Source organism: Urtica dioica, chromosome 9 (assembly GCF_054948205.1).
Source record: "Urtica dioica subsp. dioica isolate 48M chromosome 9, U.dioica_male_clone48M_v1_H2, whole genome shotgun sequence".
Taxonomy (NCBI): Eukaryota; Viridiplantae; Streptophyta; class Magnoliopsida; order Rosales; family Urticaceae; genus Urtica; species Urtica dioica.
In genome coordinates this window covers 24,216,490-24,230,947 of record NC_142764.1, presented here as the reverse complement: position 1 = coordinate 24,230,947, position 14,458 = coordinate 24,216,490, and the positions used below count along the sequence as shown (strand labels likewise).

At 37.3% G+C, this 14,458-nt stretch overlaps 1 protein-coding gene across 1 annotated transcript; it reads right to left on the bottom strand.

Moving 5' to 3' along the window:
• Positions 1–3,515: 3,515 nt before the first annotated feature.
• Positions 3,516–8,701, bottom strand: SUB (Leucine-rich repeat protein kinase family protein). The gene is made up of 16 exons (XM_089626020.1): positions 8,271–8,701; positions 7,997–8,126; positions 7,842–7,913; positions 7,649–7,714; positions 7,498–7,569; positions 7,328–7,399; positions 7,155–7,226; positions 7,023–7,088; positions 6,866–6,931; positions 6,309–6,685; positions 5,624–6,021; positions 4,908–5,179; positions 4,687–4,825; positions 4,281–4,414; positions 4,015–4,171; positions 3,516–3,928 (listed from the first exon to the last, which is right to left on the bottom strand). Exons 1-16 carry the CDS (start codon positions 8,377–8,379, stop codon positions 3,866–3,868), a joined length of 2,265 nt encoding a protein of 754 aa, XP_089482146.1. The 5' UTR covers positions 8,380–8,701; the 3' UTR covers positions 3,516–3,865.
• Positions 8,702–14,458: the final 5,757 nt, after the last annotated feature.

Below are 14,458 nucleotides of genomic sequence, written 5' to 3'. Positions count from 1 at the left end.
ACGGGGAGAAGTTTACGCGTAAGATTTTCCTAGTTTCTATCTAGGAAAAAATATATTCATCAATGCCTTAATAACACGTATCTTATGACTTAATTTTTCTTGAAGCTACAATTCACTATCAAGCTGTCTTGTGATCTGTCTAATGCTTAGTCCAACAACATGGCAACCTTGACATACGCTTTGATTTTCATTTTCTATGGCTCCCCAAAAAAATTATTCCTTGAAAGCCAAATCAAACAAAACAAACCGCAATGGATTTTAGGCTATGATATTATTCCATACCTATTCCCTATATATTTTTGGATAACAAAATGACTCCACACTATTTGACTTTGGCCATGTTCTCTTATCAAGTTACTTAATCAAGAAAGTGGCAGGCACCAAACAAAATAATTACTTTTAATAGTGATTAAATTTGGCTTTTGATCTAGGTAGAATAATAAATAAATAACTATTTATTTATTTTACCGTTGTCACTTGTCGGTGTCATTGTTTTTATTTTAGGCTTGTGATGAACCTTGTCGCTGTGGTGGGGTCCAATGTAGTCCGACTCTTTTTTTTTCTCTTTTCCCATTTGCTCAATCCCATCGAAGCATCAAAAGGACACAATAAACATGTACCAACTTGACCTAAAAAATCAACCCAATTCCTATTTATTATTACATTGCTAATATAGTAAGGGAGTTTCGTTTTCGGTCACTTTTTAACACCCACACCACATAATCTTCCATGTGCATGCCAAACAGAGTATGGACATTAATCAGCTTGTTATTGACAAAAAAATAATACCTAAATTATCTTCCTAATGGCAGTTATAGGGTAGTTTAATTTAATGCGATGTTGTGGTTTGCCACCATATGAAAGTCCTGTCCAATTTTGGTCATATTATACCTAAACTTACAAGTGTGTGCTTGTCATTTAAAATTTAGAATTTAGATTAAATAAAGTGAAATGGAAATATTTTGACTACCATGGAATCTCCGACATCCCACACTGCCACATCATGACTCATGTAGTAAACCATAATAATAGTGTCTTGTGCTATTTGCTCTTCTTCTTTTATGCTTTATTTCCTAAAAAGTTTCCATAAGGTTTATTACAACTAATTATCAGTACAGAATTTTTACAATCAACTCATGACAAAGTCATTAAGAAATAAATTTACCGCATGCTTTTTTCCGTTTGAATCAAACAAATCTCTATCAAATTTCTCACCTAATTATTGTAGTTAACTAATGAGTATTGTTTTTACTTCTTACACAATCTTTTACAAATATGCAGTAGAGTATTAGACAGGTGAATTTCAAACCATCCCACCTAAGGTTAAATTATATCCAATGCTTGACTCGAAGATGACGAGACAATTAACTCATAAAACAGTCTATAAGATCAAACCCACACTGAATTATTTGAATAATATTAATAATAAAAGCTCATATCCAAATCTCCCACGTCGTCAAGCAAGAAAGTGGTTGTTAGTGACGTGATTGTTAACAAATCACACTAAAATGTTTATAATTAAATAATTGGAATTATTATATTATTATGATCACACAATGCCTATATATATATATATATATATATAATGAAAAGAACCCTTTAATTAAGCCAAAATTGGTGAAAGATCCATGTTAAAGAATAGACCTATTCAAATGTGTAACTTTTAGAACAATTCACATAACACACGAAAATAATCGCAGATAAAATGAACAAAAAGATATATAGTTATTTTAAGTGGCCAAAGATCATTGTGGGGAAAAAAATTAACGATGATAAGGTCACTACTTCTAGAGATTATTTATCTTTGAGAAATTGTCTCATTTGCCACCAATTTTATAACATTTTCCCACTTTCCACCAAAATACTAATTTTTCCCAAAATACCACCGAGATGTCAACATTGTTGACATATATGTTGACATCTCATAGTGAAGGGCAAAAATAAATGTCAACATTGTTGACATAGATAGTGGCATTTTTTGAAAAATTAGTCTTTTGGTGGAAAGTGGAAAAATGTTATGAAATTGGTGGCAAATTGGGCAATTTCTCTTTATCTTTAAGATCTCTATTTTTAACCTAAAACTAAATCACTTCAACCGCACCGTAGCCCTCGTTAGACCTTCCTCACAGTCGTCTTCTTCAGGTCCGCCTGTAGAAGGACAACAAGCACGCATTGCTTTATCCTCACATGTCTCGCATGAGAAGTCTTCTGTAGGGTTTTGAATCCCTTAAAAACAGAAATCACGAACCAACCACACACAAATCAACACGCACAAGGCCTAGTCCCCGCAAACTTCTCAATGAAAATAGTTCGAATGTTAAACCAAGATCAATATCGTTATTCCTTTTTTCTCCGCCGTTCTTACAACAGACTTCAGTCCGGCAACAATTACACAATGAACAAGACAATCACTTTTGTTTTCCTTAGAAAGATTTCCCTCACTCACGCATGATTCTCTCTTTGTCTCACTATGTTTCCCAACTCTCACACTCAACTATATAAAATCCAAACTGAATGAAAAGACTCGTTAACAAACTTAGACCACCTCTGACTTATATGCGGAAATATTATAGTGAATCGAGGCCATCAATTTTTATACATCCTATAGAATATTGACACATCAGCGAGCTATGCAACAAGCAATCAAAACGACAAATATAAACAAAAAAACGACTTTCACTTGAAACTGATTACTCACATCTTCAAACGCTTCGAAGACGTTTGTTGAATAACACCGCAGTCGAATTCCAATTCCAATTCTAAAGTAAAATTACCGGTTAAAAAACCTCAGGTCGAACTCAATCAACCAATCACTTTCAGATTTCCGTACTTTCCCATCACAAGACTAAGCGGTCCTCTGGTATTCCGTCTAGATCAGAGGACCGCTCAGTCGAGATGACACTAACCCACGGAAGACCAAGTAAATGTCCAGAGTAATGATACCATGTAGAAAAAGCTTTGGAAAAGTTCAAGGTTCTAATGACACCACTAGTACGGACACCCCTATAGGTATGGAGAGAAAACACTGTTGTACGGACAGGTGGTTCACGTGGTATTGCAGATATTTTGTTCTTACGCACAAAGGCATTGTTGTATTCTCATGCGTTGCGTGGGGTACTTCTAATCCCTGACTTTCTTTTGAAACAAGTGAAATCGTGTCCGATTGAATTCTTCACTACTCGATTTAAACACAAGTTTTGTTTTTACATAAACGTCAAAAGAAAAGGTTTCGGTGGATTCAGAGACTGTCGATAATATTTTTCGTTCCTCACTTTTCACTGCGACTACAAAATACAAATACAATTATTCAGCTCAGGAATCCAAGACACAATACACATATATATATATATATATATATATATATATATATATATATATACATATATATATATATAATAAACCCCAAATGTAAACAAAGCACATTCACTATTTCTTCTTTGCATCAATCACGGCAAAACTAAACACTTTGGCTTATATATATATATATAATAAACCCCAAATGTAAACAAAGCACATTCACTATTTCTTCTTTGCATCAATCACGGCAAAACTAAACACTTTGGCTTACAGATATTAACAAAGAACTAAGCAAATATTAACATACAAACAAAAAAAAATCTAGGGGGCAAAATCAAGTAAATACGCAAATCACTTGACATATATTGAAAAATTAATAAATAAACCCTAGAATTGTGTCATTAAATAGTCTGGAAAAATTATACGTAACTAATAGCATTTTTTTTTTTTTTTGAAAGAACGTAACCAATAGCATTCAGACACACCTATTAATTCCGAGTCAACACACCAGCCAAACTCATCATCGTCTTTTAAATCAGAGTTTACTCTGCTTTGCTTTGAAGTCTCATCAAACCACCTGTTTAAGTTCCCGGACAATCTCAGAAATCGGAGGCCTAAATTCGGGGTCACGCTGAAATGAAAACAGATAGATGAGAAAAAACTATAACAATAAAATAAAATAAATCCTTTGCGAGCTGCTTTTTATTTATTTATCACCTGTATGCACGAGGAAATAATATCGGCAAAGCGTGACAGTGACTTCATGGAATAAGCAGCACGTAGAGACGGATCAACCATCCTCGACAATGCGTCGATATCGTGGAGCCTCGGAATTGCCCACCTCACCAGAGATTGCTCTCCACGAGGCCTTGAACTTTTTTTTTTTTTTTTTTTTTTAAATTTAAGCGCAAGACAAAGCTTAGTAAGTTACCGAGAGACTAAACAAATCATCGAAAGCTGAATTAAAAGAAGAAAAAAACTACCTGTCATGGGCTTTTCGACCTGTAAGGAGTTCTAACAGCACGATTCCGAAGCTGTAGACGTCGCTCTGGTAAGTATAGCTCCCCAACTCAAATTCAGGAGCATTGTAACCGTGCGAGTTGACACGTCCAGATATCTATAATAAGAATTCAAATATGTCAAATATTCCCAAAATAGTAAATATACATAAAGAAGCGACTCATAGGTTGTAGTTCTCCTTTTTCATGACTATCCCAGATTATCACGTTCGATATGCCGATACAAAAGATAGGGAACAAAACCTATATCTTAAAATTATCAAACTAAACAACAGCCATAATGTCTATTTTATTCATCAGATGAATAACGTTTTTTTTTTTTTTTTTTTTTTTTTTTTTTTAAGAAAGAAGAAGAAGAAACAAAGTCAACCTGAGTGACCGAGGCAGAAGAGAGCAAAGAGGCCAAACCACAGTCTGAGACGTGCACTTTAAGCTCATCATCGAGGAGAAGATTCGAAGAGTTGAAATTCCGGTGGACAACGGGAGGTTTGCACACTTCATGAAGATACCTTTTTCAACGAATTCAACAACATATAATCAAATACAATCAATGAAAACAAAACCCTTTTCAATGTGTGTGTGTGTACGTACTCTAGGGCACTAGCAGCTCCGAGTGCCAGGTGGATCCTTGTACTCCAAGAAAGCTTCTGATGGAGTTCGTCGTCGGTGTGTAGGGCGTCGTGAAGGGTTCCATTAATGCAGCACTTGTACACAAGCAAGCGCTGACCGTGCTCGACACAGTAACCCACGATCTCCACTATATTCGCGTGTCGTAGCTTGGAGATATTCGATACCATCTCCAGAAATTCATCGTCACTCTGTTGCTTAGCCACCGTGTTGTCCAGCTTCTTCACTGCTAGGAGCTGAAACAGAGAGCCAAGAAGCAGATCATTAGTCGATAGATACACATACATATACAAAGCGTATTAAGATATCCTCGTGGGAAGTTTAGGTTTCGCTCTCGTGTTTTCCAATACTATATATATGTATAACCATAAGTTTCTCAAATTTATTCAAATATATTCCCTACACTATTTTTTATTTTTTTTTACGACGCAAAAAGCATATTAATAAAACCCACAAAATTTTGTAAAAAAAATTAGTTTTCGGCGTTAAAAATTGGAAAAATAAGTCGATGTACATATTTGTGTCAATTTTATTTTTTTTAAGGAGACACGCGTGTTGTTTTCCCTATCGATGCAAAGCCAACAAAAGTGACCATAAAACCACCCTTGTAAACACTGAGAAAAACGGAAATAAAATAAAATAGTAATGTATGCTTATTAGGCAAGACACCTAAATCGTACCTCTCCACCGGGAAGCTCGGCCATGTAAACGCTACCGAGTGTTCCGGCCCCGATAAAGTTCTCCCGCGAGAAGCTATTAGTGTACTGTTGAAGCGACGCGACAGTGAAGGCTCTCAAGGAATTCAAGCTCTGAGGCTTCAAAGGGCGTCCACTTGTCGTTGGTGCGATCGGATTCACCGTAACGCGTTCCGATGAGAAAGCGGGCGGCGGTGGCGGCGGCATCATCAGAAAGTCGTCGTCGGTGTCGGTCATGTCGATTTCGGTGTCCTTCATCGACATCGAACTCTGAGCACTTCTCACGTGTGATGCGCGGCCATCATTTGGCTTTAGAGCCACACCCGTTCTTGTGTTACCAACTTGTTGTGGTGGTGGCATCACAATCGCCTCTTTTGGAACTTCTGAACAACTCACAAACAAATTCTTAAGCGTATATGTATATATATACATATATACTATGCATATGCAAGAATAAAAGGCTTTTCGGCGCAAAATTCTCAAGTAAGACTGCAATTTTTTTTTTTTAAATGCAAACTCTGACTATTAAGTGTGAGGCATTTTGGTCCATGAACTAAATTTACGAGAAAATGGTCATCTATTTTTCTGAGAAAATTAGTTTAGGAACCAAAATGCCAGTCGCGTACTAGTTCAGGAACTATTTGCACTACAAAAGCCAAAGAATAAATACCTGTCTCTGTTCGGTTACTGGGTTGAGCCGAATAATTATCGAATCTACGATGCCCCGCAGAACTCTTATTGGCGCCGGGGTGATTTTCCTTGGGCAACAAGTCGCTTCGTCTTTTTGATCTGCATAGTCTTGGCAACAGGAGGCACATCAATAGCATGATAACTATCGAAGCACCCGCGACGGCGATCCAAAGGATAGTCTTGCCACTGAAAAAGCTCTTTGACTTTGCATTTCCGGGCATCACCGTTATTTGGTTAGAAGGTCCATTGTAGCGCGGCCACGACACTCCTTCGGGGGACTCAGACACCATGGGAGACTGAGACGGCGCTGCTTGTGGTGTCAGAATTACAGTCGTGTTAAATGGGTTTCCTTCTTTCCTACAAAGAGGCATAACGAGAGTATATACTAATAAGAGGCAAGTTCTTCTTTTATGTGATTATCTCATTCTCGGTGAATCACAAGAACAAAGTGCATAAATGCAAGGAAGGGATTAACAAGAACAAAACCAATTGGTCTTGACCAAGCGAAAACATATCTTCGTTAACCACAAAAATTACCTGAATATTGGAACTGTCAGCAACTTGGGTGGAATAGGCCCCGAGAAGAAATTGTTCTCGATATCACTGTAAAAAAAAAAGGAAAAGAGAATAAATGAAAAAAAGTACGAATGGCTGTAAATACAAGGATTGGTTGAGATAAGAAGTATGAGATTACAGGTCTTGGAGAGGTAGATCCTGTAAGACATCAAGAACGCCAACGAGCTGGTTGTTCTGCAAGTGTCTGCGCTCATAAATAATGTCAATACGACAAAGCGTTTAGCAATATTTGAATGAAGACTAAACTCACAATGTCGACAGAGATATCAAGCTTCCCATCGACGGAGGCAATTGCCCGCTCAAGTTGTTATTCGACACATCCCTGAGAAACAACGCAACGAGCCATTAGGCACAAAAAGTAAAAATAAAATAATAATAATAACGAGAAAGATAAAAGGGCTTCAGAGTTTAAAGTGTCTTTACAAGCGCGCCAAGCCAGTTAACTGTAAAAAGGCATCGGGTATGGGTCCAACAAGATGATTGTTGTCTAACGACCTGAGGTAGTTCAGAAAAATAATGTATGAAATTCATAATAAACTCATCACCACAGCTTAAAAGTTATTAAAATAAAAAACAGGGAAAAAAGAACTTACAGTTCCATCAACTGACTTAAGATGACTAACGTGTCTGGGATAAATCCGTTGAAGAGATTACCCGAGAGAGAACTTGAAGCACAGAGAAAAGAACAAAACACATATGAATATTCAATTTCAATGATTTGGAGATCAAAGTTTTTTAACATACAGATTCGTGATTGTCGGAGGCAGAACCGGCGGAATAATCCCCGCGATATGATTGTTGCTGAAATCTCTGCTCCACATAATCACACAAAAAGCTCATAAACTAATAGCTCCAACACAATACATCAACTCAACCAATCATACTTACTAAGAGACGAGTAATCAAATTTTTATTTTCTGTGACACCATTTACTTACACGTGCATAACTGAACCGAGTAATTGCAAGCCATTCCCCAACTCGCCGCCCAAATTTGCTCCACTAAGCTTTCTAACCAACCAAACAGAAGAGTCACTCAGCTCAATGACACTTTAGAACAATTGCACAAAAAAAGTGTGATATGAAGAACCTACATTGCAGTGATGTTAGAGAAGACACATTCAATTCCAAGCCAGGCCTCACCACATGGGTCTCCTCCGACGAGAATCCACCCTGGTAGTGGTGGATAACCCAGTGACACGTACAACGTGTTCATCGCCACAACTACAAGTACAACAAAAACCCATAAACTAATAATTCAAAAAGATTGAAACTTTTGCAAAAATGAAAAAAAAAAAAAAAAAAAAAAATCAGGGTTTAAGTAAAGGAAGCAACTTTAGGGAACACTTGAATAAGAACTTTACTTACCATCTTGTGGGTTGGTTAATCCGCTGCAAAACGAAGCTGTGAAAATCAAGAACATACTCCAATATTCCAGCTTCGCATAATAATAATAACCCATTTTTTTTCTTGTCATCAAAGTTTGATTCCAGGCACCCAAACTTTCAAGCACGGATTTTTTTTTTCTTTAAAAAAAAAAAGTGAAGAGAGGGAGAGAGAGAGAGAAGAAAAGAAAAAGAGTCAAAATTTTGAGGCGAACGGGGTGTGTGGGACCCAGAAATTCTGAGAGCCCTGACACAAAGTTGATGATGAAGATCCAAGGCTTGATTTAATGACTGAACGCCGGTAGTCCGGTGGTCCTTCGATTTTTTTTTTTTTATCTATTAGCAGTCTCCGAATAGCAAGTGAAGAAAAAACGAAAGCTTTTTCTTTCAACTACAATATAAAAAGAAAGAAAAAAAAAACTTGGGACAACGCAGCAGAATCTGAGTGCTGTGATTGAGCTTTTTGATTGCACTTTGTCGCTAAACCGACTTTTACTTTACATGTGTGAAAGTGTAGGCTTGAGAGTCTCTAATTCTTCGAGATATTTGAATTTCTATTTTTAAAAACACATTAATGTGTATTATGTTTGAGAGGTGGCTTAGTATCGATATCGAAGCAGTTTTTAGTGAGACCTGAATTAACGTTCGGGGTTGAACTTGAACGCAAGACCGTTGCAGTGCCCGATGAAAGTGACCCCAAATATTTATTATATTATTATAAATTTTATTTGTTTATCTATTCTATTTGAAAAGGCGAAATGTCTATTTTATTTATTGAGCACAAGAATAAAGCCAATAACCATCATATATTTTACTTTTGCTAATTTCGGTTTAGTTTACTGAGGTATTTTCTTCTTTATTAATGGGTTTATTTTTTTTATCAGATATTAATGGGGTTATTAGGGTTTCGGGGTCATTTTTCCTCAACTAGGGATTTGACATAAATAAGACATGATAAAAGACAAATGATTTTTTTTTAAAACCATACTATTATGGGTCAGTACGGAATAAAATAAGAAAAAAAATTAGGAATATTTATGTTCTTAAAAGTAAAATATTTTTTAGATATTGACCGTTTTAAATCCTTTCAAAAATAGTAATTCCTTCAAATATAAACAATTATTTGATATCATTTTCCTTATAAATGAGTTTTTTTTTTTTTTTTTTAAGGCAGCTTTGCTGCAGTGGGGATTGAACTCACGACCTCCACACAGGAGGTGGTGTGTAATTACCACTAGACTATCCTAGGTACCACTCCTTATAAATGAGTTAACAATGAACAAAGTTAAATAGAGCGTAAACAAACTTTTTATTAAAAAAAAAATGCATGCATAAAAAATTCGATAGTTTAGAATTTGGAAAACACTATTTTCTCTATAAAAACTCTAAACATATTATTTTTGCTATTAGTTAAAAAAAAAACACTATCGCATGTAATTTTCACATAAAATTACGAGTTTTGTAGTTGTATAACTATATTAATTATTAGTTCTACAAAATAGCCTAATTATCAAACTCTAATGCAAAATTGATAAAATAGCCCCTTCTTCTCCTATTTTATCCATTCCTCTTCCCTTCGAATCTAGCCCTTCAAACTCATTCCTTGGTTTCCAGCTCGGACTACGAAGACCAAGCACGGTTTCTCAAGCGAGGCGGGTTGCTCTATCTCGATTTCTCCAAAGAAGATGGGTTGGGAGGATTTTTAAGTTTGGTGATACCGAACTTTGTGCTACTAAGGTTGATCATCATGCTATTTTTTCGTCAATCTTAACTCATACATTATTTTGAGATTCTGAATTGAACAAATGCTTAATTATTATGAAAGTTCGATTAAAAGATTTGACGTTATATTTTTTTTGTTTGGATTTGCTTGTCGATCCGTAGCTTATTTTGATTAGGTTTGGTGGTATTCTTAATGTTTGGTTTTGACAAAATATTAACTTTTAAATGTGGGATCAACTATTGTGACAATTTATTGTCTTGTTTCGATCAACTTGTTGATGTGTAGTTTATTTCGATTAGGTTTTGTGGTTATGAATGTTTGACTAATTCGTGTCTGTGTGACTTGAAAAATGATTAATTTGTTTGAAAGGGAGACAATTTTTTTTTACTGTTTATTGTTTTTGGATTTGCTATCGATCCGAAATTTATTTCGATTAGTTTTTGTGATTATGATTGTTCAATTTGTGTGTTGGTACATGGTTCGACAAAAGATCATCATTTTGAAACCATCGTTACAATTTTTTACAGGAAAATGGTATATCGTCTGTTCGAATCAGTATTAACTATTTTTTATATGTTATGTAACCTTGATTATTTTACTATGAGATGGCTTACGCTTAGCTATATATATATATATATATATATATATATATATATATATATATATATATTCCCTATCTATAATTGTATGGATATACAATTTTATACACATGAATTTCTTTTTGTATGTTTAGTTCACTATCAAGTCAATGTTGTGACCATGGGATTTTGAACCTGTATTTGATAAGTCGATGCTGAAGGGTTTGGATTTAGGGTGAGATTCATAGCCAAAGATTGGCTTCGGAAACATTAAAACCCCTCCACGTAGTCTTCCATTTCCAACTTGGAAAAACCCAACCCAAGATTTAGTGCAACATCAAGTATATGAAAGGCTTCCTGGGTTTTACTTCTTATGTAGTGAAGTTGGGCACATGTAGAAGCGTTCGTAATTTTTTGGGCGTAAAACTTGTAAACAAGACCGATGCGCATGCTTTAAATGTGGTTGAAACGACAACTCATCATGTTAAGTAACATGTTCTTTACCCTAAAACATCTAGTTTGGATAGTATTACTTCTTATTTGTGAGGTGTATTCATGCGTGCACTTAAGTTCAATATTCAGAAATATTTAACTTCATTATTTGAAGTTTAAAGAATTTTTTTTGTAATATGAGCATAAAAAATTCAATGTTATCAAGTGTACCATGTATGAATAAAAAGATACTAATTTTTTTTTTTATCATTTTCTTGGATCCCTCCTAATCTTTGAAGTTTTTCATAGCCACTATTACTTATTTGTCTTCTCATTGATTTTCCGTCTCTTCCCACTTGAACGGTCTTTTACACTAAATCTTAATTTGAGATATCCACATGGCGCCTCATAAAATCGTTAAAAAATTAATTACACTTGCATATTTAATGGGACGAGATAATTCGTTTTATATATCTACAAAATAACACGATTCAGGCCATGGTTTTTCTTGGCACCTAGCAGTATGTGTATAGATAGACAGTGGTGCCTATTGCAGGTAAGTGACGTTTTAAACAGTATCGATGATCAAATCATGGCAAAAAGTCACATGCATTGCTTATTGTTGCAATAGTCATTGTCGCTAGCTAGCTCGCGCGTCACAGATTTGTACATGATAGAAGTAAAATACTAAGTTAGCTGATTAAAGTTAGTAATTCTAAACCAAGTACACTAATAATATACAACTCTCTCTCTCTCTCTCTCTCTCTCTCTCTCTCTCTCTCTCTCTCTCTCTCACACACACACACACACAGATGTTCCTCCAATTATGTATAGATAATTCAGCATGAAATGGGTAATCAAATGAATAATTGTTCTAGTCTATATCTATTGTATAGTGCCATTGACCTTGAACTACGGAATTTAGTGTTTATAATTGGTTGTAATTCTAATTCCTGCATATGATAATTGTTCCTTTGGCCCCTCCTAAGCTTTGTCTGGATTCACGAAGGCTAATACTTTAGAATATTAGAGATATGAATCACGCATGTGGATTTTAATTAAATATAATTACATTAGTTATTTTAATCATCTGAGTACTTTTTAGCTATAATAAACCACACTTACGATTATTTAGGAGTATACTCCTGAAATTACGGTGGTATTATGATTTATAATTTCCTAAAAAGATCTCCATTGTTTTTTAAATTTATTTAGCTGAAAATAGTACTAGTACTCAAGATTTTTTTTTTTTTTGAATAACACGGATTTTCCATTAATATTGGGTAAAAAACCCATCAACACAGGAGAATAACACCTTAGTACATGGATTACCAAGACCTAAGTCGAGGTGAATCTAACACTAACTTCCGGTAAAAGTACGATATGTGCAAACTTCCGACAACGGGAAGAATTACAAGCACCAATAGAGCACACAAGAGGCTCGTTAAAAAACCCAAAGAATGGCGATGGAAAAATCCAACCAAACTTGGTCCGATAACCACGAATAGGGTGGCTCTTCAACCTGCATAGATAAAAACCTAACAGGAAATCCACTACGGGAAATGGAACTACGGCTAATCCGAGTCCAACACAAAACAAAGCATAACAATAAAATGATAGGTCCATTCCAACACCAGAAAAACAAACTAAAAAACTAAAACCAAAACAAACTAAAAAAAGGCAGACACCCGCACCCAAGATTTGCAGCGAGCACGGCCGCGTCGCGAACGTCGACGAACCACAACTGTCGCTCGGCATCAAGCTTCGATGGCTCGAACCCGTGGCACGGAGCACCTCCAGCGATTCCATCCGAGAGGGACCATAAGGATCGGGGTCGACGGGACCACGTCGGAGCTTCGGATCTACACACGAGAGGGAGGGACTCGCTGTGCACCTCCGAAACACGCTAGTCCACACCGTCGGGGCTGAACCGGTGCCGGGGACGTCACGGGGGTCGGAGTGGGGAGGGTCCAGGACGAGGCCTCTCTTGGGCATTTCGTCGAACACCTTGAAGGCGACGCTGAGATCGCCGTTCAAACCCAGGCCTCGCATCTCTATGTTGTGGGACTCCGTGTCCGGGTCGACGCCGTGCTTGTGCGCCGTTCTGAAGAGGACTAGGCCGGCGCGGACGTGGCTCCGGCGAGAGAAGAGGATCTTGAGGACGGAGATCAGGTGCTGGGTCGAGGGCTGGGCTCCCCCCAGGACCGACGCCGTGGCTGAGAGCACGCCGGCGAGCAGCATCCTGGGGGGCGGCGGCGGCTGCTACAAGGAGAAGAAGAGGTTTAGAGAGAAACCCTAGTTTCTAGAGAGAGAAAGTTATTTCAGCGTCCAAGAAGCCTACTAGTACTCAAGATTTTAAAAGGAGCAAATAACATAGTTTTTTTTTTAAGCAGGAAATAGCATAGCTAGGATAATTCAAACAATGAATATTCATGTACTCTAAAATTATTAGCTTTACTATTTGATATCTTACTGTATATTGTAGACCTATGCGGCCTCCGTGATGTGTACATGTGTGTGAATATATACATACGTATATATATATATATATGGAGACAAACCCTTGAGTCGCAGGAGGAGCCGCCGCCGCCCCTCCAGGACCCGGCCGCCGCACCTGCGGTGGGATCCGACCTGGAGGGAGCCTTCTGCACCTTTCTCTTTTTTTGTTAGCTTTTTGCCTCTTTTTTTTTTCGTTTCCAGATCTGAGTTTTTTCAGATTTCGTCTGCATCTTTCCGGGTCCGCAGCTCCGACGTTCTTCATCGCCTGGGTCGGCTCCTCACGGTCTCGCATCCTTCCTTCTGGCGCTCTCCTCGAGTCTTTGGGTGGCGTTTTGTTGTCTCTCGATCTTCGGTGGCGAGAGGTCTTCTCAGCCGCTCGTCTCGGGGTGTTGGCTGCGATTGGGCTCTTCACGGTGTAGTTCTTGGACGACGGGAGGTCTGCTCCTCCTTCTGCTGCCTGGTTTTGTGTGTAGGCTGGGTTTGATTTGTTTTGGGTCTTAGTCTTGTTTTGTTCTCGCTTTAGTTTCAGCTTTGTCTTTACTGTGTTGTATTATGTTTTGGTACGGAGACAGGTTAGCTGTCGTCCATCTCCCCGCTCGGGGATTTCTGTTAGGCTTTTGTCTATGCAGACTGAAGACGTGTCTTCTTCCTGGCCAATGGGCTACGGTTGGTTGGATCTCTCCACCATCCACTAAGGGATATTTGATAGAGCTCGATGTTCACTCTATTTTTATTGTGCATTTTATGCACGACTTGGACTTTTACCTGTATCTGGCGTTAGCGTTAGCGATCGATCTTTTCCGATCTAAGTCTTTATTGTTCTTTGGATCAAGAAAGTTTACAGCTGTATCTGTGAGTGTTATACTCATCTTCTAATAGAAGGCCCCGAGCCCCTCTTCCTAAAAAAAAAAATATTAGTGGCGAAGTTGTACTCATCTC

Excerpts from the sequence above, each read along its gene's own strand:
- SUB (XM_089626020.1), bottom strand. The coding sequence starts at position 8,379 with ATGACAAGAAAAAAAATGGGTTATTATTATTATGCGAAGCTGGAATAT. Across the intron at positions 5,180-5,623 it reads CCGAGCTTCCCGGTGGAGAG|CTCCTAGCAGTGAAGAAGCT; the intron begins GTACGATTTAGG and ends TCTCTGTTTCAG. Across the intron at positions 3,929-4,014 it reads TTATTTCCTCGTGCATACAG|CGTGACCCCGAATTTAGGCC; the intron begins GTGATAAATAAA and ends TTTTCATTTCAG.